Source organism: Schistocerca gregaria, chromosome 5, assembly GCF_023897955.1.
Source record: "Schistocerca gregaria isolate iqSchGreg1 chromosome 5, iqSchGreg1.2, whole genome shotgun sequence".
Lineage (NCBI taxonomy): Eukaryota > Metazoa > Arthropoda > Insecta > Orthoptera > Acrididae > Schistocerca > Schistocerca gregaria.
Genome location: NC_064924.1, coordinates 214,075,087 through 214,099,621, shown reverse-complemented (window position 1 = coordinate 214,099,621; position 24,535 = coordinate 214,075,087). Strand labels below are relative to the sequence as shown.

The following is a 24,535-nucleotide window of genomic DNA, read 5'->3' as shown; positions in this document are numbered from 1 at the left end:
ATGATGTGACTTAACTTTTGACACTATTTCCAAAAACCAATGGTTTAAATGCCCTAGTACATATATCTAATTGCCAGGTATAATTCTTTTTTGCTCCTGATTCACTGGTGTGAATGTTTACCAAACCTAATTCATTGTATGCTTAGAAACTCATAATAAATTGAGCAGGTGTAGACATTACTATTCTCAAAGAGTAGATGGTGACATGTATTTTATTGTTATGCTGGAAATAACCTTTCATTACTTCAATGGTTAATTGTTGAGAGCAAACAATGATAGAAAGTATGTTTGTGCTGCAATCTCTCATCATTTAGGGAAAAATTACATGACTGCTGACCAGTATTGCCTGACCTCCGTACCTGACCTCCACTAATACTTACAAACAGAAGTGAGAGCACAACTGAAATATTTGCAGGTGTGTTAGGTCTATCAGACCATCAGTGACAAAACAAATAGTATAGCTGGATGGATAAAACAAATGTAATATTATGAACCTGTTAAACAAAAAGGGGAAACGTTTGTATGTACAAAAAATTATAGTACCAAGCCATAAGTAAGATTAACAAGTACTGAGTTGAAAATGCATTTCATTTTGGTACCATAATAGAGCAATTGGGAAAATGAGAGCTAGCCTTATATATGCAAACACGTCTCCTTTGCTATTTTTAGGGTTAGTGCGGGGAATGGTGATGGAAGCTGCAAGGGCACAAGGAAATGGCTGCAGTGCGAGATAGTAAGCTCATTTTCGCTTCTGTAATGTTGTCTGTACAAGACAGAAACAGTACCCAATTTTTTATGCTTCATATGATATACATATTATCTGACATGGACAATTGTTGTCCAAGCCGGAATGTCAGTACCACATGTTTTGCCCCAGGAAACAGTTACTGATTGAGATATGATAATTTTCTGATGCCTTCTGACCTTTTCTTACTGAGCATAAGAAGTGAAACCAAAAGAAATAAGGTACGTAGTGTACTTACATTTTACAGATCACCAGTTAACAGTTTATTTTTCAACAAGGATTTAGAATGAACGAAGAATTAACTGTAGACTCAATGCTTGTGAAGACACACACTATGAACACATGGTAACCATCAGTTATTTGTGAAGAAGAGTAATCAAAATCAGAACTGGAAGTTACTGAAACTCAAGCTGTGAAACTATGGAGTTATTTTCTTGGAAACAAAACTCAATTTAAAGGAAGACAAAGAGGAGGGAAATGTCCCTTAAAACTCAGAGCCCCCCCCCCCCCCCTACAGTAGGTCAATGTTGAATAAGTTAAATTTGAATTGATTTTGTGGTGTCACCGCCAGACACCACTTGCTAGGTGGTAGCCTTTAAATCGTCTGCGGTCTGTTAGTATACGTCGGATCCGCGTGTCACCACTATCAGTGATTTCACACTCTGCGGCGCCACACGGCAGGTCTAGTCTAGAAAGACTCCCTAGCACTCGCCCCAGTTGTACAGCCAACTTTGCTAGTGATGGTTCACTGTCTACATACACTCTCATTTGCCGAGACGACAGTTTAGCATAGCCTTCAGCTACATCATTTGCTGTGACCTAGCAAGGTGCCATATTCAGTTACTATAATCTGAACACATAATATTGTAAATCATGTACCGTCAAGAGCGACATTTATCATTAATGGATTAAAGTTACGTATGAAACTAATTACATCCGCTTTCTGAACAATCATTCCTTGTCATGTTCCAGACCTCACGTCAGTATAGTTCATCCCTACTCACGCCAGCCTGCGTGAGCTAAAACGCGTGCATTTTGGCCTCCTCTAGTAACACAGTGTTGGCTCTTCCGCCAACACAACAGGTTTCCAACTTACTTTCTTAATTTTAGTATTTATTGACAGTTCTTTAATATGCTGATGCCATTTTTTTCTTATTTCAATACAGATTTTGGGTCCAAAGCAGGGGAAACCATGACACAATTTTTACTGGCACCAACAGAAACGGAGGCAAGTATGACTTTTCATTTAGAATAGGCTGAACTAATTTTACAATAAAATATTAAACTGAAGTATTCACTTTCCATCCATTTCGTATGATTTGAATACTGAAGTCATTCTTTAAGTTACTCTGATAACAATTTTAATGAAGTTGGAAGGCCCAAACACCTTCATTTCTGGTGAAGGGGTAGAAAAATCAATTCTGGTGATGTTCAATCTGTGACCCCCTTCCTTGTTTTATACTGCTACCTACTTTTTTCCTCCTCAGACAATGTGGGTTAAGAGTGGCTTCTGTGTGACTTGTCTTTCCTGTTACACCCCAATATTTCCTCTATTTTACCTTCAAAAAGAAAGCTAGAATTCTGAAAGCTAGAAATAGACAGTATTTTAATTTCTATCTGCGGTTCTGAGATTTTCACCTCCTGGCAGTATGTTTGCACTGGCCAAATGCAACAGTTGTGCTGTGTGGATTATGGCACAGAAAATCCTTTAACGATGACTGTGTAGGCGTCAGTAACAGCGAAGCTCGTGTTGTGGTGTATTAAAGAGAGAATTAAGTTTCATTGTAATGCCTGTGAGAAGAGATTAGTCCTTGAACATTTTGGAGAAAAAGGAAGACAGGAACCTAAAACATTAGGAAATGGTGTTAACAAGTGGGCCAACTTAATTGGAGTTGTTAATTCAACAAGATTTCGTACTATCAAATGATAACTCAATAAATGCAAAAGTCACAGTTATCAATTCAAATGCTGGATTAGGAAAATATTTATTGTGGTCATCTGAGTACTTTGAAAAATGAAGTTAAGAAACCCCTGAAAACAGCATGCGGTGTGTGGGTAGTGATTCTAGTGTGGTATGATTCCACGAAATGATGAACAGAAATTCGTGAGCAAGATAATGACATGAACTCTTGTAGAACCAAAGTGTAAACAGTAAATATATAAAGTGTTGTGCATCAGGTCAGAGCTCTCAAGATTTCAACAAGCTGCAGAAAACAGTTCTTTATGTATTGCATATGATTTCCCCAAACATTTAGCTGAGAGCCAGCAATGCAACACTACAGAAGGATGTGGTTCACATGTAAGTAGAAAACAATCCAACATAATTAATAAACAAAAACATGCTGTTAAATCTCACACACTCCAAATGTAAACAGAAAACAATCAAATGAAACTGAAACAAATCAGTTTTATGATCTAAATAGTTCCAACAATCTTACGAATTCCACAGACAGAAATTCTGCAAAAATGAAGATGCACATTTCCAGGAAGTACACAGGAAAAGGAGAAGACATGTATATTTTGACAATGAATGCAGCAAAAATCTTTGTGGGTACTGAAGGGATAAAGTATGTTGAGACTGTGACTGAAGAACACAATAATTCATACAAAAATGCACTAGTAAGCACCAAACAAAATGTGGACTCACTACCCCAGAATTCCTTTGCATCTAAAAATGCTGAATCTAAACCAGTATCAAGACAACAGTTGGCACGCGAGATGAACAAGAAATGCTGTATGGTGAGAAAAAGAGTATGGCTACACCTGAGCCGTGTCAAAAGAGGCACAACTCCTGAAAATGTCATTAGCTTCCTGCAAAAGACTGTTCTTAAAAGCTTTAAAACAAAAGGGCTTAATAACAGTTTCAAAGTTAATGTTGACTTTGAGCTCAGAGAGAAAGTAATGGATAAAACTTTATGGCTCACAAATATTGTGATAAAGTGTCTTTTATTCCGGACCCTTCTTCGACAAAGTCACCAAGGGCATTTAAGTTTAAAGGGAGTGAGCTGCACTACTGAAAGACCAGGAATTCTGATATCCACAGGTAAAACAAAACAAAATAGAACATAGAAAAGAAATTTAAACTAATTATGCATTATGAATATTCCATCAAAATGTTCAATGTGCAATAAAGAAAGCAGAGAAGGTACAAGTTCTGCTTGTTGCAGAGGTACGAAATATCTTCATAACAGTTGAGCATGGACTGACTGAAAATGAAATAAAAATGTACCATTTACAGGGGTATAAACAGTGTGTCATCCTTTGGCAGTAGCATTGTATGTGGAGAGCAGTATGAGTTACAAACTGTAGGAATGTGTTTTGAAGCAGCTGCAATTCAAATAAATTTTCAGGGCGACAAATGTCTAATATTAGATATAATTTGTTCTCCAAGCTCTATGATAAAATATTTCCTAATAGAACTTGAAGTACTACTTGGCAATGCTACTAAGGACTTTCCATACTTAATAGTAATATAAGTACATTGAAACAGAGCAGCTGTATAAAATGTTTTCATGATGTTGTAAGTACATATAATATGAAGCTGCATGTAAATAGCCCAACAAGGAGCACTAAATCATCAGAAATAATAATAGATCATGCTTTTATAAATGTACCTTTAAATAAACTGAAAGTGCGGGGAAGATTGGAAAGTAACACACACCGCACGCAGCAGCGCAACATTTCCTGGGATGCAGTGTACGATACTGTTCATAACACGCTGAAATTTAACAAAATTAATGCTCACTGCTGGGTGCCCAAAAACTTGACAGACAACCACCAGGGTCAGTGAATAAGGGCAAGTTTGGATCACTTAATGCACTACACTTCAAAAGAGCATCATTTTCTTAAAGAAATCATTACTGGTGATGAGTTGTGGGCAATGCAATCTTCATTCTGTATGCAAGGAAATATTATGTTGCAGGTTTCACATTCAGAAATCACATTTGTATTTTGGTTGTTTGTGAAGAAATTGTTAAGCTTTGAGTAACATATATCTGAATTCAATAGCTGCAGAATTGTGGACTATGAAGATAATGGTCAATCATTATGCAATGTTGCCGCTCTCATTGATTGTGATTCCACAACTGTTAGTGAATGTGGAATCGGTGGGTTCCTATTGAATATGGAAGCAATTGGTTCACGAACAACATATTTAATCCCATGCAGGACCTCAGAGGCCTCACACGACTAGCACCGAAGAGGACAGACTGTTCACTTGGTCTTGTGGAGCTGTTATAGCCACTACATGTATCTTGAGCCTCTGAGGAGAAGCAACATTGCCAGATTGCATTCATCGTCATTGTGGTCCAGCACTTCACTTGGTGTTAAGGGATGGTACTGTGGGAAGATTTCTCTAGTAGTTTACTAAACTGAATACAAAGTAGTGAAACGAGCCATGGTAGTACATGTATAAAGAACAGTGTCTAAACATGATTAGAAGAAAATAATACTTTTCTAGACGCTGAACTGATACAAGGAACATGAATTAGTCTCAAAGATTCTTGTAGAGGGGCACTTGCTGATTTTTACAGTGCTAAAAAAAGGAATGCGCAGTGAGAGTAGGAGGTAGCAGCAGCTGTCAGAGGAAGGCTGAGGGCTAACAATGTCCATGTGAATGTGACTGAAGCAATGCCGGATGTCTGAGAAAGCAGCGACAGGAGCATTTACCAACCTTGGTGTGCTGACAGGCAAGACATATGCAGACCAAGATCCTGCAGTCCCTCTGAACACCTAGCCACAGGAAATGCTCCATCATCAGAGCAGTAGATACACCCATACTGGTGTGTGCCATGTTGGGCAACCAGCCAAGAGTAGCCTTCCAGAAGGCAGTACGCAGGAATGAGCACATATCAAATACTGCTTTTTGAGTCGAGATCTGACGTATGTTGAAGGCAGAGTCCGGAAGCAGCATCCAGGTGTAGTTGGGAGAGTACTGTGTCATCCTTCTGCATGGTCCTAAGTGACTTACAATCCAGGGAAGAGGCAGCGGTGCAGATTTGGCTGAGGCAATCAGCAATGACATCAGTTTCAGTGACTTGATGTATGTCAGTAGTAAATTCGGAGATGAGACAGCTGCCGGAATTGATGAGGAGCACTGGTCAAATTCATTTTGCAAAGATGTTATAGGCATGCGATTGGTGAAGACCGTGATGTGATTATGTGCTGGGCCTCCACCAATGGCTGAAAGTATTTGATTACCTTGTAGATGATATGGAGCTCTCTGTCATATGTGCTCTAGTGCCAGTGAGTGCTGAGAGCTTGCGGTGAAGAAAGCAAGTTGCTGCCAGGTGTCTGGTATGCTGCTACAGGGCAGCACCAATGGCTGTCTCACTGGTGTCAACCTCAATGGCAAGCTTGGGTGGATGAAGGTTGGCAAGCAGGGTAGCAGCCAAGTCATGATTTGTGGCAGAGAAGTTGTCTTTTATTTTTGGCATCCACAGCACTGGCTTGTTGCCCTTTGTTTTCAGGGCCATGAATGTACATTATGAGTGGCTTCTGTATAGCTGTGGTTCCTCAGATAGTGATGGAAGAAGTTGAACATGCTGAGGGAGCTGCAGAGGTCCTTGAATGTTTCTGGGGACAGGAATTCGAAGACAGCCTCCACCTTGTTGGGCAGGGTACATGAACGAGCAGCAGAAATGACTTGACCCAGGATCCACCTCACTGGCACCAAGAATACACTTTGCCATATTGATGATGATGATGATGATGATGATTGATGATGATGCATCATGGAGGCATTAAAAAATACTGTATAGGTGCTCACGGAGGCATTAAAAATACTGCACAAGTGCTCACGGTGTTCCTTGGGCATCATGGAAGAAAGAGCATGTTGTCCAAGTAGGCAAAACAGCAGGGCAAGTCTCGCAAGATGCCATCCAAGGATCACTGCCACATTTGGGCATCATTTCAGAGGCCAAATGTAGTGAAGGAACTCTTGTGGAGCTCATATGGGGTGATGATGGTAAACTTTTGGATATTCTTGGGTGTGACCAGAGTCTGGGTGAAAGCTTTGATGCAGTCGATTGTACTGAAAATTGTAGCTTCACACAAGAAATAGCTGTGTGTGAGCAACACCAAGTACCGTTCCAGGAAGGTATGTGCTTTCAGCTTCTGGTAATTGCCTCTTGGGCACCAGAAGCCATCCTCCTTCTTGGCAACTGGAAGGGTGGATGCCAACAGGCTCTTTGAAAAACGCAGCATGCTGACAACGAACAGCTCTTCAAACCTGCCCTTGGGAGTCTTGAGTTTATGCGGTCATAGGGGCTGTGGCCAGCAGACCACCTGAAGTGCACTCAGTGGATGTGTGAGAGCAACTATTTTTTGCCACGATGTTGGTATAGGGGCCGAAATGTGCCACCTGCTTTACATCAAAGAAAACAGTGAAACAAGTTGTGCACTTCATTGATTTTCCAGTACTGATATCAATGAGGTGCTGGTTGGCAACTTCAGGAAACAGGTGGTAATAGCCGACGAAGTCTGCTCTGATAATGGGGTCAGTAACATCAGTGATGGTGAATGTTCGGGAGAGGTCCATTGCAGGCTGAGGTCAAGGACGCGATAATGTATGCCATAGCTAGTGATGGTAGACTTATTCACTGCCATCAGGATTATGGCTGAGGTGATGCAAGGGTCTCCTACAAGATGCGTTGGAAAGATAAACAACTCGTAGCCGTGTTGCTCAGGAAAGGTGTGGCGGAGTGAGCGTGTCAGACGAACAAGTGCTGCGAGACTGATGAGCAGCCGGGTGTGTCTAATCCTGCTAGTTGTTTGTGTTTGGGTGACAAGAGCATAGATGCTTGAAGTTCGCTGTGTCCAGACTGAATTGGTAGTGGTACCAGCAGAGCAAGAGGTGTCAGCAGGTGGCTGGAGTTGTGGTGGCAGTAGCTGTCGTTGCACAGACAGTTAGTGCTGCGGCGGGAAAGGTGGCAATTGGAATCATGGCGGCCCACGGTTGCCTGCAGCATTGCCGTGTTGGCTAGGCCAGAGGATGGGGTAGTGGCTGGTGATGTCATTAGCAGAAAGCTGAGCAGTGAGGCAAATGAGTTCATGGCAGGGAGGGTGGCGTGATGGTCAGTTGAATGCACCAAGGGGGGGGGGGTGTTAGCCCATGGCAATGGTTCAGATGGCTCTGTGCACTATGGGACTTAACATCTGAGGTCATCAGTCCCCAAGAACTTAGAACTACTTAAACCTAGCTAACCTAAGGACATCACACACATCCATGCCACGGGATTCGAACCTGTTACCGTAGCAGTCCAGACTGAAGTGCCTAGAACCGCTCGTCCACAGTAGCCAGCATGGCAATGGTGGTGGCAGCCAGGGAGACCAGCACCTCATGCACCCTGTCAGTGAGGCTGGCAACGTCAGTGAGGGAGAGGTCGGTGTGAAGCCACATCTGTCTGTATCGGGACCGAGAGGTGAGCCAGCAAGATGCTGTACAGGGGACCATTAGAAACCACATGTGGCTCGATCTGACTTTAGAGGTAACGCAGGAATTACAAGAGTTGCCAGTCTCCACACCGCTCAGTGGAAAGGAGGACCCAGACATGCTGCATCTACAACCATGTGTGTTGTAATAGGTGGTGGTGCTGGAGTGTGTCATAGCAGTCGGTGGCAGGGTGTGATAAAATGATGTTGCCAATCTCCATTACATACATTGGCTCAATCACCATAGCAAAGTTGGTGGCATCTTAGGTGATTCCACAGCCGGCAAAGATGGTGTCCACAGAGAAAAACCACAGTCACAGGTCTTGGGGATTGAAGAGTGGTGTGCAGGCTGCTGCACTAGCAGATGGAGTGGCACCAGCAGGGGACTGGACATCAACAAGTCGGGGCCAATATGAACAGTGGTGGCAGCGGCAGATGCTGAGGCTGACACCAGGATTTGGGCTGCTGGTGGACATGTCGGCACATGATTTACATGCAGCTCAGTGTTGCAGCATTCCAGCTCTGCAAGGCGCATCGACAGGTTGATGATGATATTGTGAGACGATGGAGTGAGAACATGCAAACAGAAGTTGTTGGTGTGGTTTACAAGTTGGTGGGAGTGGGTCTGCAAGCCTAATGAGACGAGGCGGCCAACAACATACCAAATATGAAAATTAAGTCGTCAATTTTTATCATCAGGTCACCAGTGTGGGAAGTTTTCCATACCTAATTTGCTATATTGAATACAAGATAGTGAAATGGGACTTGATGGATGATGTATAAAGAACAGTATCTACACATGGTTAGAAGGGGCACGAGTTAGTCTCAAAGATCAACAGTTTGTCTCTTGCAGGAAATATCGATGGGGCAGATCAAGAGCGAAGGTTATGGGCAGACCATTAATTGTCTCTTCCAGGAAATATTGATGGGGCAGATCAGGAGTGAAGGTTACATGGCATGATGGGCGGACTCAGATGGTATGCATGTGGGTGCAGAACACAGGCTGGTCGGAATGTTTATGGCACAAACTTTTAATTAGTCACTGGTCTCCATAGGCATGACTATTAATTCAACAGTGAGGTTTCGACACCAAACTTGTCACCAAATAGTGTGTCGATCATGCTGCAAGATTGGAGCTGAACATATGGTGACACCACAAGAAGAAGAGCCAGACTGGGAACAAAGCCGGGTTGGTGGAAGCATTGCTAATAGCCTGAGCTACCTTCTTTGAACCGACAACCAGCGACTATAGTATCCTGGTATCCAGTCGTGTGGCAGAATCGATAGCTTATGGCAGAAGTCATATGCAAAGAAAAAATGCAGCCTGTCTTAGCAGATGGCTGTAGTGATCTAGGAATGTGTGGGTCTGCTAGACTCAGAAACGATTCACTTGTGTTTTGCAAAGCCAGCAATTTGGACAGCCGATTTTACATTTACTGGTTGTTGAGGTTGGCAGCTGTGCCATATATTCAAGATTCTTGTGGCATTCTCTTACAACAACATAATGCATAGCTGCATGTTGCTTTTGCTGTTCTGACCTACTTTGATAAAAAGGGTGTTTGACTTGCTCTAGCCAGCACATTCTTCAGATCTATCACCCATTGATAACATCTAGACATGGGTTGCCAAGGGACTGGCACACCACCACTAGCTGGCACTGAGACTCATTAACTGCGATGTGGACTTGAAAAGAAGGAAGGAAGTAGGTTATTGTTTAATGTCACATCAACAACCAGATCATTAGAGATGGAACACAAGCTCAGATTGTTTCAAGGATGGGGAAGGAAATCAGCAATTCCTTTTCACAAGAACCATCCCAGCAGTTACCTGGAGTGATTTAGGGAAATCACAGAAAACATAAATCAGGATATAGGATATTTGGATGCAGATTTCAGCTGTCGTGTTCCTGAATGCAAGTCCAGTGTGCTGGCCACTGTGCCACCTCACTTGCTGCCACAGATCGAAGAATCATTTAAATATATCTGTCACCGTGATACCCAGCCAAGTTAAAACCAATATTGCTGCCAGAGCTGGCAGCACTCTGTACTAAATTTCACACTCTATACATCCACAAATCACCTGAAAGTTTAATCGTCTATTCTTCCTAGTTTGCTTCATATGTACAATAATTACACTTCTGTTATTTGCTATCCTTGCTTAGTTTTAATGGCCAGCAGCACCCTCTGAAAAGAATATGTATCTATAATAATCAGTGCAATATAAAAACCTCACTGAAGCCTTAGTACCATCTTTAACGTGTTTTTGCTCCAACAGATAACAGCTACCAATATTCAGGGTGTGCAAGATGATTCCGGAACAGAGGTCATATCAGATACTTGCTTTATAGTAACAGCAGCCAGCATGCCTGTGCCACTGACAGAGGAAACAGTAGTAACATCAGAATTCCATGAGGAAGAATCCTGCAAAGGATCTGCACGAACTGATTTTACATATGAAGATATATGTACATGGAAGAAGCAGAGCATGAATCTAGAGGAAGATGCAGCTTCCAGCTCCAATGACAGTCCACTGAAGCAGACACTAAACCCAGAGGTGTGTGCCTCTGATCCAGAACTGTCTCAAATTGTTCTTCAGGTAATTGCTAACAAATGGATCTATGTTAGCTTAATTTTATTTAAATATGGGTTAAGAAATGTGTTTCACTACAAGTCAGAATTGAGTAAACGATAATATACTGGAAAATCCATCTGCCCGAATTGTCCACCAGGAATAACAGCCAGCACCAAATTGTGAGCAAGAGCATAATTGAGCATACAATGGAAACATGTGCAGCTGAACAAAATGTGCGTGACACCAATGGCTGCTGCACTTTTGCTATCTGTATCCTGACATGCAGCAGTAACTTGAATTAAACAGATTGGAATTCTTCTTACTGTACATCATTTGGTCATGCATCTCTGTGGCCTCAATATTTGCTAGCTCTCCTCTTTCTCACCTCAATCAGCTCAGAAAACCTGCTAGCACACCTCTCCCCACCTCAAGCCCTGTCCTCATGCCTCCTACATCACTTAATCTATTGACAACTACAGTACACACTCTACAGTCTCTGCCTTCCACCCACCTCCCGTCCTTCTCCTTCTTACCCAAATCGCTCCACCACTTCATTGTGTGATTCATGTAGCTTCCCTTGCTCTCACCAGGCTGGGTTCCTAGGTGCCATAGCCCATTCCTTTGCCCCCTCTCCCTCTCAACTATCAGTCTTCCTTCCGTCAACACACCCCTCCCTCCCTTCCCTCGTAATCACATTCATTACACCTTATACACCCAATCACACCAGTTGGGCTACAGTGCTAGGACGAAGTAGTCAGCTAAAACTGTGACATGTAGATGTGTTTTTGTTAATTAACTTTAAAGGGGAACATTGTCTAAAAGCTGAGCAATGATTTCAGTTTTGTTAATGTGACTTTCAACTGGCTTTGTATTCTTTTCATTATTTGTATTTAATTCCATCACCTGAGAGCTCTAACTATTTGCTGTTCATGTTGTAGCACTCAGCTAAGTTGTAAAAAATCATATACCACTAATTTATCATTCAGAAAAGATATCATTCTAGTTTTTAATTGTTGGACACAAAAGCAAACTCATTGTGATGTTTTGGTTATAATTAAAGAGCTAAAAAGAAAACTAAAATATCTTCTTTATTAGTCAGGGTGTAAGTAGAGAATTCTCGCAAAAATTAAAACAGCAAATGACACATTTTGTATAATTACCCACAGCAGAAACATAGCTCCAAGTACCACTTTGAGTACATTACTTTTACAGGGTGTGGCAGAAAACTAGGCCAATTTTGATACAGCAAAACAAGCTGAGGATAACATTTTCAATCACAATGACAAAACCCATACAGATTGCCATTTCATGCACTGTTCATGTTATGAAAACAATATCCTGTAATGGCCATCATTCTTACATTGAGACTCAGACAATATGCAGTTTACATCGTTCACAGCACATTCAATCATCTGTACAGGAATGCTTCTGATTTATGAATCAATTGTGTCTTTCAGTGTCACAATTTCTGTAGACACCCCCAAGTGAAGTAATCACAGACTGATAAATTTGGAGATCTGGGGAGACCATAAAATGCCTCATTCCTTGAAATGATGTGGATACCAAACACACTGTGCACTGTTGCCACTGAAATTTGAATACAATGAGATTGTAGCACCATTAAATCAATACTCATTTGCAGAAAACTGTTAAATTCAGATGTGAGGAAAGTATCAACCATGGCAGTATATCGCTTAGATGTGATTGTGGTCTCTCGACCATGTTCATCCCCAAAGAAAGAAAGGACCGATTATGCCCACTGAAGAGAAAATGCATCACACTGTGATTTTCTGTCTGCGTAAGACACATTGATGGACTTTGTGAGGATTTTCCTAATCCTGTTGATAGTAGTTTTGTTTGCTGACATAACCACTGTGATGAAAATGTGCCTTGTCACTCATCCATAGCCAAGTTAAGAGCCTTCACTGTTCTTAATTTTAGTCAACAATCATTTGGTTTTCATAATCACATACTTCATTTAACTGTTGCACAATTTGTGTCTTGTACAGTTGCGACTTTAAATCAGTCCATAAAACTTCGTGCACACTATGATTGGACAGTTGCAGTACAGGTGCAATTTGTCTCACAGATCGCTTCTGATGGTTGGTTATAACATTTTGCACCTCCTCTTTTTGTTTCTGTGAGCAACTTGTGGGCCTTCATGGTGATTTCAGCTTAAGTGCACGTACTGTTTTTCACCCATAATCTGACTGCATGTGACGATAGTATAGAACCATTTTGTCTAAGGGTAAATGGTAATTGGATTCCCGTTCAGCAACAGCAACACAGTCGCTATTTTTGTAAAAGGTTTTGTACAATGCTTACCCAGCCTTAGTACAATGCTTACACAACCAAAGCAACATCGTTAAGTCACTCCTGTGTTCCATCTCAGCAAATGGCATACCTATCTGAAACAGATGGCAAATATTCAGTGTTGCCAGTAACTAATTAAAACAGCCCATTTTCCTGCCACACCTTGTATAATCTGCACGAGGGCTGAAACAAGGTACCTTTTTTCCTTCCATTATAAACAAGACTCTTTGCAACTGACATGGAGTGCTCAAGGCACAAATGTTCCTGTTATGTGGAAGAGTGTTGTGTCACCACACATATTTACCAGTACATGGACAATGATAGAAAACCATATGAAGAGGATAAAATACTTACTTTGATGCGTTAGTGTCTTTAAGTAATCACAAGCCTACAATGTTAGGAATATGACTCAGTGCTCATAGTAATATGTCTGGAAGGAAATAACCTGTAACGGCTCAAGCAATATAATTTGTGAGAAAATCTGTTATGGTTCACTGCTACTTTTGGTTACATGGGTGGTTTTAAAAATAAAGCACATAAAATTGGAACCACCAATGACTAATACTCTCTGCTGTGCCATTACACGTTGTGTCTCAGTAGAGTTATTGGATTACACATTTTGCGGATGGAAAAAAAAATCAATATGAAATATCTATAATCTATACCAGTTACTTTTACAGTTTGGTGTAATCATCACATATCAACTTTCCTCAATCCTCTTAAATTTTCTATTTTCAAAGCTTTGTATGCAGATTTGCTGAACTGTATTATGTGCAAATTCAGATCCAAACAACTTTTCCGTATTTTGTAATAGAGAGAATAGTGTTAAATGTATTGTAATTGAGGGATTAGAATGTTGTTACCATATCTGATATGTTCTTCATTCTGAATTGTACTTACAAGTTTGTTTTACCATTTTTCATGCAGTTAATAATCTGTATATAAAAACAACAAGGGTCGATTGTATAAACATTTGACTGTACATTAACACAAAAAATGGCTTCAAACCAAACTTAACTCAGAAGTCTGTATTGTATAAATGTTATCCTAGATTATATCAGTGTGAAGTACAACAAACTTTGACGCGAAAATTCGCTGATCAAATTCGGGTTCAAATGTAACTGTCAGTTTAAAATGTAGTGACAGAACAGAACAATACTTTTGTTTTGTGCAGATACAAATAGCAAGAATAAAAGAGTCGTTATTAACATGTAAATGTATGACTACGCCACTCCCATACTGCAGCTCAGAACATCACTGAACCTTCTTCAGTGGATCCAAGTTTAGAGTTGTACAGTAGAGTAGAGTCCTGAACAGGGTTCAGTTGCTGCACTACAGTCAAAACTGACTTCCAGTCAGTGATGTTTATACAATCAGCCCTATGTGTTGCTGTCCCTCAGTAAGAAAAACATTTCCAAATATATAATTATAGTTTTCTATTTTATGCAGGATGAGACACTGAATATCCAAGTTGACACTCAAGAAGATAATCTAATGACAATAAGTGATACATACGGTGAATATCAAGTACTAATTCTTGAGCAACAAAGTAATGTGAAACAATTTTCAGAATCAACAATTAATTTGAGAGATCTTCAATAATTGATAGTAATTAAGAAACTACAGCTGCAAAGAAGTTTAAGCAGAAATCAATTTGTACTGAATACAGCCAAAAAGGGACCAATGTGTTTACCAAAACAAACACAATGTGTTACTAGTTTCCTAACATATTCACATGATAATGGACATTCTCTTTAATTAAACACAATTTTCACTGAATACTCATGTGTTTATTCTATGTATTAGTGATATTGAAATGACTGATTGTTTTTTCCACCTTTGTATACATGCATGTGAAGCGACTGTTCTATGTACTTTCACAACTACAATGTTTGCAAAATTGGCTTAAAATATAATTATAAAATAAATATCAATTGAAGAGGTTTTCAACATTCCTTACAAAGTCTATTAGACACTATGAAGTCCTTTATGTAGTTGGATAACACTTCCATATCAGCACGATCAGTGAACTTCAATCCAAGGAATAATGAAGCCAAGTTTTCACACCTGAAAATGATGACAGAGAAAAAGAGTCAAGTTACATTTTTTTTTTTTTAAATGATGACGTTACCCCATGCATCATAACCTTTTATGGCATGGTAGAGAAAAATAGGAAGAAAAGTGAGGCATCATTGTAAATGGATGTCATATTCTTAGAAACTAGAATTGTGTTACCTGTAGGAAAGAAGTACAGCCTGCATAGAATGACATGATTCAAAAATAATGAATAGCAGTAAATGAAGTAAGAATGAAAGTATTTGTACTCTGAGCGTACCGTGGGTTACCAATATCTATAGAGTAAGCATTCAGATATGCAGAACAAATTATTTGTTGCCAACACCCATTGCCTCCGAAGTCCCATGACCTTGGCATCGTGCAAATTCTGAATGTCATTACACTATTTCTGAATGTCATTACACTGCTATTATAGACAGATCCTGGTCAAGAGCACCATGGATTTTGCATTCATGTTTGATAGTCACCTTAACAAATAGCATTTGATACCAGGAATGAAATTGGTTTAAAGCTTTGAAGAGATAAATGCAAGGGCATTTCACTTGTTTACAACAAGCACATGTCACTATTTTTTTCTTATGGGAATAGAAGAGAGAGCCCCCTGTTATCTTTAGGTTTAGTACTGCAATTGCTCATACTGTAGAGTCTCTCTCTTAATAAATTATGCAGTGTGGCATTATGAAACAGCTTCCTATGAAGCTAAAATAAGTGTCCTGAAAAACACTGAATTTGGATTAACAATTTACATCAGTCCATTGTCCTTTATTGACTTTCCTTTGTATATTTTTCTCTTTACAACAGACAAGCTTTAAAAAAAAAGCATTTGACCATATTTCTTTAGCACATTGTATTTATGAGTATCCACTATGCTATGGAATTAATTTTATGCAAAAAAAAAGTGTTATTTATACATAATCATTCTCCACACCATATTAGTATCTTAGATTCTGATTACTTTAAAATAAGTACATTGATTTGGAAACCTATGTAATACAGAAGTAATTACTCAGGCAGTTCTACATAAATCTTCGTTCCATATGATCGTTTCTTGGTTACACAGTAAACACTAATGAATTTATCTAATGCTTGTCTTGCAAATATGTGTCCATGCATTCACAGAAATTACCCATATGGTATTAATTCTTGATTTTCAACATATAAAATGCCTTTTACTTGCACAATAACTTTAATTACACCTTTGTAGAACTGAAAAGTGACATATCCTCCTCTGATTTTCATCCATAGCATCAACAATTATTCAGCACTGCAGTTACAAATAAATGAATGTATAAAAACTTAGTAAATATGTCTCATATTAAAGCGATAGAGGGGCTGGCGAGTACTTACCTCAGCTCAGTACAGCCGATAGATAGAACAGAAAATTTACATTCCTAGCTTTCAGAACTTTGCTTTGTTCCTTCGTCAGGGAGGGGAGAGAGAGAAAAAAAGGGGGAAGAAGGGAAAGTGGATTCAGTTATTCACAATCCAGGTTATGAAACAACAGGGAAAGGTAAACAGAGGGTAGCAAGGATGGAGGCATGGTTGTCAGAGGGAAGCCAAAGATATTCTACTGTGAGTACTGTGCCAGCTTCAGACCAAAGAGGATGCATACAGAAGTAAAGAGGTATATAGTATAAAGATAAACACAACTATGTAGGATGAAAAGAAGCGTGAATGGCTAAAGAGGAAAGGGAAAGAGGAGAAGACTGAAAAGTAAATGGGAGTGAGGTTGGTTAACGTAGGTTCAGTCCAGGGGGATGGTGGGATGAAAGGATGTGTTGGAGTGCAAGTTCCCATCTCCACAGTTCCGAGGGACTGGTGTTGGGTGGGAGAAGCCAAATGGCACGTACGGTATAGCAGGTTCCTAGGTCCCTAGAATTATGCTGGAGGGCATGCTCTGCTACTGGGTATTGGACATCTCCTAGGCGGACAGTTCTGTATATGATATTTTCCATTAATCATTTAGATCTCATATTAAAGCTTCAGGCTTACAAGGAGATGTCCCCAGCATTAGAATTGACTTTCTGAAACCATTTATATGGTGATGTAGGTTAACGTCACAGATATCACACCCAGTAACCACTCACCCCGGTGGGCCCTTGAGTGATAGTAAAAAAGAAACGTGGAATTTCATGTGATACTCTACAGCTTTAAAAATGAATTTTAAACAGACTTGTTGGTTGAGACACAGTCCTCACATGCAAAGAATTGTCATTTCAAATCTTGTCAATTGCTTTGACAATTTTTATTTTTAAATCTTACTAAAAAAATTTAAATCTTATTCAATTAAAGGGTCTAAATGTAATTTTATTCCTACAGCTTTCAAAAATCATTTTAATCATCATTTTAACTTTTTCAATTGATCTGATTTTTCTCTTGCCTACATTCATTCTTCATTTGGAATGCGAATTAATTATTTTTATTTATCTATCATAATATTTAAACATCTGAAAATGGTCTATCTATTAAAAAACAAAGGAAGAAATAATCTATTGGGGCAATGGTATCAAAAATGTATTTTTCATTACAATATGTAAATTCTTGGATGGTGATCATCGTAGACACATTTAAAATGTAAATTCTTAATGCACTACGGACAAAATAATGCAGATCAAGAGCTTAACAAAAGAAGGGGTTATAAGTAAAACAAAATTCAAGGTAAATGTAAAACAGAAATGCAATAACATGGACAAAAATATAGGATGTTAAAATGGAAGAAACTAAATATAAATAGATGAAAATAATCAAATTCACATGAACAAAAATTCCAAGTGAAAAAGTAATAATAGGAAGAAAAATGAAAGCAAATGAAAAAGTTGCTATGATGATTAAAATAAGATGATGATGATGATTAGTGTTTTAGGGCGTACAACAACAAGGTTATCAGCGCCCTTTCCCAAAAGATCAATTCAGAGCTGATCTTTGCGAGAATTGGTAATGTTCAAATTGCAAGATTGGACACAGCAAATCAAAACAGGTAGATAAAACTAGAAATAAAAGAGCAGTACAAAACAGGTAAAAATAAGTAACGGTGGCTGAGTGACCACTTACGAAAAAGGGGTGACCAAACCACTATACAGCACATTAAGACCTCAATCCCAATATTTTGGGAAGAAGTCCAGACATCACACAAAAGCGTAAAACTCTAGCGACACTTGCCTCATTATTAGTTAAAAGAGAGGGCAGGTCTGGTGGGAAACTGACATCTTCCCTCAAACCCGCATATAAAACATACTCAGCTAAAATATGTCGTATCGACAGCTGTGTCCCACATGTCTGACACGTTGGTGGCTCCTCACAACGTAACAGAAAACCATGTGTCAAAGGACAATGTCCTATTCTAAGCCGTGTAAGGGCTACTTCCTCAGCTCATCGTTGTCGGAAGGAGGTGAACCACGGTCGGACAGAATCCTTCACTGCTCGCAACTTATTGTCCCTCATGTCCAGCCTCTGACCCTCCCACCAACGCATGACCTTTCGAGTCACGAAAGATGTTATTGCCTGCAGGGGGATGGAACAGCGAGCACAGGAGGTGTGATGAAGCATCCTCCTTGGCAGCCGCATCTGCAAGTTCATTTCCAGGAACCCCTATGTGCCCTGGAACCCAGCAGAAAATTACATCCTTACCCTGCTGTTGCAAGAGCAGGAGTGCGTCCTGCACTTCTTGCACCATCCGATCGGCTGGGTACATCTGTTCAAGAGTGTGTAGAGCACTTTGGGAATCAGAGCAGATGATGAATTTTGTGCCATGGTGTCGGCGCATATGCTCTAATGCTTGCAGAATGGCAAACAGTTCTGCATAGTAAACTGAGAACTGCTCTGGGAGCCCTATCCTATGGACAGTATCGGGAAACACAGCAGAGCAGCCCATAAAATCCCCTTGTTTAGACCCATCCATGTAAACAGCAATAAAATCTGAATGGCGTTCTAAAATCTCAGTAAGTTTAATTTTAAAAGGGTGGTTCGGGGTACAATACTTATTGTAAGCAGCCAGATCAAGAAGTAATCTTGGCCTTTGTAGTAGCCAATGAGATCCCCTACTCCATCCCTGGTGGAAGACCTTAATGCCCTCCAGGTGTACTGACTCGAGACTCTCCTTTGCACGGATGCCAAATGGCTTTGTTGCCTTCGGACGGTGGCGGAAGAGACATTCCAGTGCCGGCTGGGAAAAGGTGTTGGACGCCAATGAAAGAGGAGTGGACTTGGCCTTGTACGCGTGCCGTACCACGAGAAGATGCCGAATGGACAGGGGAGGCTCTCCCGCCTCGACACACAGACTAGCGACTGGACTCGTGCGATAAGCCCCCGTTGAAAGCCTAATACCCTCACGGTGAATCACATCAAACATTTTGAGGTAGGAAGGTCATCCAGAGCCATAAGCTTGACATCCCTATTCCAGTCGAGGTCGCACAAAGGTCTTATAAAGTTGGAGCAGACGTGCCCTGTCAGTGCCCCAGGATCTATGACTGACGCATTTAAGGACGTTTAAAGCTTTGAAACAGCGGACTTTTAGATCCTTTAAGTGTGGCAACCATGTGAGCTTCTCATCAAAAATAAGCCCGAGTGTATTTCACTTTTCCCATAAAGGGGAGAACAGTGTCTCCTAGTTTTAAAACAGGGAGATTAAAAAGAGAACGGGAACGGTTAAAATCTACACAAACAGTCTTCTCCAAAGAGAATTTAAAGCCTGTGGTCTTAGACCATTCCTCCAATTGCACGAGTGTCAGCTGTAATTGGCGTGTAGCAGTTGTAAGGGAGGCTTGCACAGAAAATGGAGAAATCGTCCACAAACAAGGAGCATTGTACGGGCCGTCGTTCCATGGACGCAATACTATTGATTGCAATTGCGAAAGCTGTCACACTGAGGACATTGCCTTGAGGGACACTGTTCTCCTGCTTAAAACGGGCAGACAGGACATTCCCAACCTTATACTTAACATACCTGTCAGACAGAAAGGATCTGATGATTGTGGGTGAACGCCCATGGAAACCCCACTCATAAAGCTGCCGCAAAATGTTATGCCTCCAGGTAGTATCGTACGCCTTCTCCAGGTCGAAGAAAACCCCGATAAGGTGTTGCTTACGTAGGAAAGCATCTTGTATCGCTGTTTCAAGTAGGATCAGGTTATCTAGGGTGGAATGATACCTCCTGAACCCACACTGGCAGTGCGTAAGTAAGGCTCTGGATTCGAGAACCCACACCAAGTGGCTATTGACCATACGCTCAAATGTCTTTCCTATGCAGCTCGTGAGGCTAATGCTATGATAGCTACTGGGTTCGGTCTGATCCTTCCCTGGTTTTAAAAGTGGAATTAAAATCGATTCTTTCCACGAACTAGGAGAGTCACCTGTCTTCCAAATTTCATTAAAAAGTTGGAGGAGGACTTCCTTTGACCGTAGATCCAACTGCTGCAGCATGCTATACGATATCAGGCCTAGACCAGGCGCAGTATCCCTAGATACTGACAGTGCAGAGTCCAACTCCCACAAAGAGAAAGGCTGGTTGTATACCTCGGGGTTGTTTGAACAGAAATCAAAACCAGCCCTCTCTTGTGTACCCTGATAGCGAAGAAATTCTGGGTCCTGGCTAGAATCGGCCGTAATAGTTTGAAAAGATTCTGCCAACAACCGGGCGATGTCTCTTGGAGATGTTAAGAGACACCCCCGCTCACATATAGCTGCTATTGGCGGTAGAGAGTATCACTTTGAGATCCTTCTAATGGCTTCCCATACTTTGCTTGAAGGATGTGGACCTATTGATGGAGTTCAGGAACTCACGCGAAGACCTCCGTTTACTCTCCCTAACGATTCTTCTCGCCCGTGCCCGTGCTATTCGGAATGTTGCCAGATTCGCATCAGTGGGGCAAAATAATATGACAGGGATAGAAATAAAAAAAGTTACATTAAAACTAATTACCTGAATAAAAATTACCTGAAGGAGGTGTAAGTAGATGAATGACGAACACTAACTTCACTTACCGAAACTTTATTCAGCACTTGCACATACAAGAGTGGGGAGCAAACTTCCTCCAGCCAGATCACATACAGAATATATACAGCTACAGAACATTCCAGTAAAATGCTTCTTGACATTTGTGGATACTTCTTGAATGTATTCAAACTGAATAAAGAAATTAAAATTGTACAGTCCAGGTGCGTTTTGAACTCACGGCCCTCCATGTAACAGTTTAGTATCATACCCACTACACCATGGTGCTACTCAGATTTTTCTGCCACATTGATCCCTCCTTAAGTGAACAGCGTCTCAGTGTTACATCGTCCTAGTCCGAGAACGAGTCACTGGTCCTGCATACTTCGACTCCTGATGACTGATGTTTGCCCTGACGGTGATCTTCTTAGAACTTCCTTTGCTGCTACGCTCTTTGTCACCTTTCCGCTTATTGCCTGTAGCTGGAGCTTCAAATTTACCCTGGGTTGCAGGATCCTTATAGGGCTGCATTCGAAGGACATTACCGTATCTTTGATCTTTCGTTGTCTTGTGTCCGGGTCGAAATCTTCAACTTCATAAGTAACATCAGACAACTGTTTTACAACCTCATAACATCCGAAGTAGTGCCTGAGGAGATTCTCAGAGAGACCAACCTTCCGAACAGGAGTGAAGATCCAGACAAGGTAACCAGGCTGGTAGACAACAGGGTGGTGGCATCATACCTTTGGCAATCATTTTCCTGAGCCTGCAGCATGCGGAGTCAAGTTAACTGCCGTGCTTCCTGAGCTCTGGTTAACACCTGGCCGATGTAGTCGTCGTCCACATCATCAGGATGTAAACACGGTGTCCATCATCGTAGCCGCCTCACACTCATGCACCAGGAAAAATAGGGTAAATCTTGTGGTGGCTTGTCGGTGTTTCAGGCAAACATCACGAAAGGTAGCACCTCATCCCCGTTGCTCTGCTTAACATTGATGAACACTGATAGCGTCTTGGTCAAGGTCTTATTAAGGTTCAGTAAGCCCGTTAGTTTGCGGATGGCAGGCAGTCGTCATGTAATGAGTAATGTTACACCGACGGTTTATCTCTGTCACAAAATTTGATTGAAAAACTTTCCCTTGATCTGTAATTAACGACCTTGGGGCACCGTGTTTTAATACAATGTCTTATATGATGAATTTGGCTACCTTGAATGCTTCAGCTGTTTTCACGGCTTTTGTAATGACATAGCATGTCAGATAATCAGTGCAAACAATAATCCATCTATTGCCACTAGCAGACATTGGAAATCATCCGAGGAGGTCAATCCCAACATACTGGAAAGGTGTTTCGGCTGATGGAATTGGTATGAGTCGGACAGGTGGTTTCTGAGGAACAGCCTTTCTCCTCTGGCACTCTCGACAGTGCAGCACGTAGCGACGGACACTCCTAAATAAACCTGGCCAGAAAAATCTCTTGCAGATCCTATCATATGTCTTCATAAATCCTAAATGTCCAGCCTCAGGTGTGTCATGGAATTTCTGTAGACCATCTAAGCGCAGGTGTTCAGGTGTTTAGGAATCATTGATAGCCACCTCTTTCCAAATAGATTAAAGTTTTTCTTTCAAAATAATCCATTGATTACCTTAATTGTCCTTTCACATCCTCTGACTGATTTAAGGCAAGCATAATTTGAGATATCTTGGCACCCTTCTTCTGCTCAGCATAGAGATACTGGAGTGCAGCAAGATAGTCACTATCTTCATCAAAGTCTTGATGATCTTGAACAGGGTTTCTTGAAAGACAGTTGGGATCTTGGTGTTTTCTTCCACTTTTGTACACTATGGTAATGTCATACTCTTGAAGACATAGTGCCCACCTGGCGAGTTGTCGTGTTGGATCCTTAAGACCTGTCAACCAACAAAGTGAATGATGGTCTGTAACAACTGTGAATGGCCTTCCATAGAGATACTGCCAAAATTTGCACATGGCTCAGATCACAGCAAGACATTCTCTTTCTGTAGTTGAGTAGTTTCTCTCCGTGTCTGTAAGTGTCCTAGAATCATAGGCTATAACCTTCTCTTTTCCATCCGAAATTCACACCAGAACAGCACCGATCCCATACCCACTGGCATCTGTGTGTAGTTCTGTAGGTGCTCTCTGATCATACAGACAAAGTAAAGGGTCAGTCATCAGAGCTTTTTGCAGCACATCGAAAGTATCTTGTTGAGCACCACCCCAGATAAATTCTAGCATCAGCTTTTAACAACTCTTCGTTTGGACTGGCTTTGATACAAAAGTCTTCGATAAAATGAAGGTAATAAGAACATAATCCGAGGAAGCTTCTCACGTCTCTACTACTTCTAGGAATAGGAAATTCCATTTTAGATCTCACCTTTCCAGGGTCTGACCGCACACCTTCATTTGACACAAGGTGTCCAAGTATTTTGATTTCTTTTGCTGCAAACAGACACTTTCTTGTATTAAGTTTCAGTCCGGCTTGTTAGAGACACTTAAGAACGGCCCTCAGTCTTTTTATGTGTTCATCAAATGCCTATGAGAACAATATAATTTCATCTAAATAACATAGACACATTGTCCACTTCAGGTGACTTAGAAGATTATCCGTCATCCATTCAAAAGTTGCTGGTTTACACAAACCAAATGGCATTACCTTAAACTCATACAGGCCCTCAGGGGTGATGAATACAGTTTTCTCACAATCAGCCTCATCTACTTCAATTTGCCAGTATCCCGAGTACATGTCCATGCTTGAGAGAAACTTAGCCCCCTTCAGACAATCTAGTGTATTGTCAATTCGTGGAAGAGGGTAAACGTACTTTTAGTTATCTTATTAAGCTTCCTGTAATCAACAAAAAAACACCAACTGCCATCCTTCTTCCTGACGAGAACCACTGGTGACGACCGTGGGCTCTGTGAAGGATGAATGATGTCATTCTTCATCATTTTCTCTACCTTGTTGCGAATTATTCGACATTCTGTTGCTGACACACAGTATGCTCTCTGGCTTATTGGTTGATGGTCTCCAGAGCTAATCCTGTGCTTCACTGTCGATTTGTATAATTTGCTCTTCACCTGTGGATTGAAGCAATCAGAAAAATCTTGAAGAATGGCAAGAAGCTTCATCTGTTGTTCCTGAGTGAGATATAGTGATAGTCGAGCTAGAAGATCTTGTCTCATAGTGGTAGCGCTAATTTTGCCCACAGACTTGACATGGGATGTTTCTATGATGCTCAGCTGTTCTGCAATTAACGGCTCAGCATTTGCTATGCACATCTTTGAGTGACCACAATCTATAATTGCCTGAGAAGCTTTTAAAAAGTCCCATCTGTGAATGACATCATGACTACACTCTAGTAATACGATGAATTCTAAGGGCTGTGTATGGCCACTTATACCCACACAAATAACACATCTTCCTGTAGGTTTTACATGTTTCCCATTAGCCA

General features: G+C 40.8%; 2 protein-coding genes across 4 annotated transcripts in view; one reads left to right on the top strand and one right to left on the bottom strand.

Annotated features, from left to right (window-relative positions):
* The window catches only part of LOC126272379 (uncharacterized), a 136,957-nt gene extending 121,963 nt beyond the window's left edge, over positions 1-14,994 (top strand). For 2 of the 3 annotated variants that reach the window (XM_049975192.1, XM_049975193.1), the window contains exons 10-12: positions 1,912-1,973; positions 10,451-10,771; positions 14,510-14,994. In XM_049975192.1, coding sequence (XP_049831149.1) covers positions 1,912-1,973; positions 10,451-10,771; positions 14,510-14,662 — 536 coding nt within the window. In that variant the 3' untranslated portion in view covers positions 14,663-14,994. The remainder of the gene's footprint in view (positions 1-1,911; positions 1,974-10,450; positions 10,772-14,509) is intronic. The other variant, XM_049975194.1, reaches the window with a different exon arrangement.
* Positions 14,995-15,006: 12 nt separating this feature from the next.
* Positions 15,007-24,535, bottom strand: part of LOC126273290 (mutS protein homolog 5-like) — a 260,615-nt gene continuing 251,086 nt past the window's right edge. The window contains exon 20 of the mRNA XM_049976835.1: positions 15,007-15,127. Coding sequence (XP_049832792.1) covers positions 15,007-15,127 — 121 coding nt within the window. The remainder of the gene's footprint in view (positions 15,128-24,535) is intronic.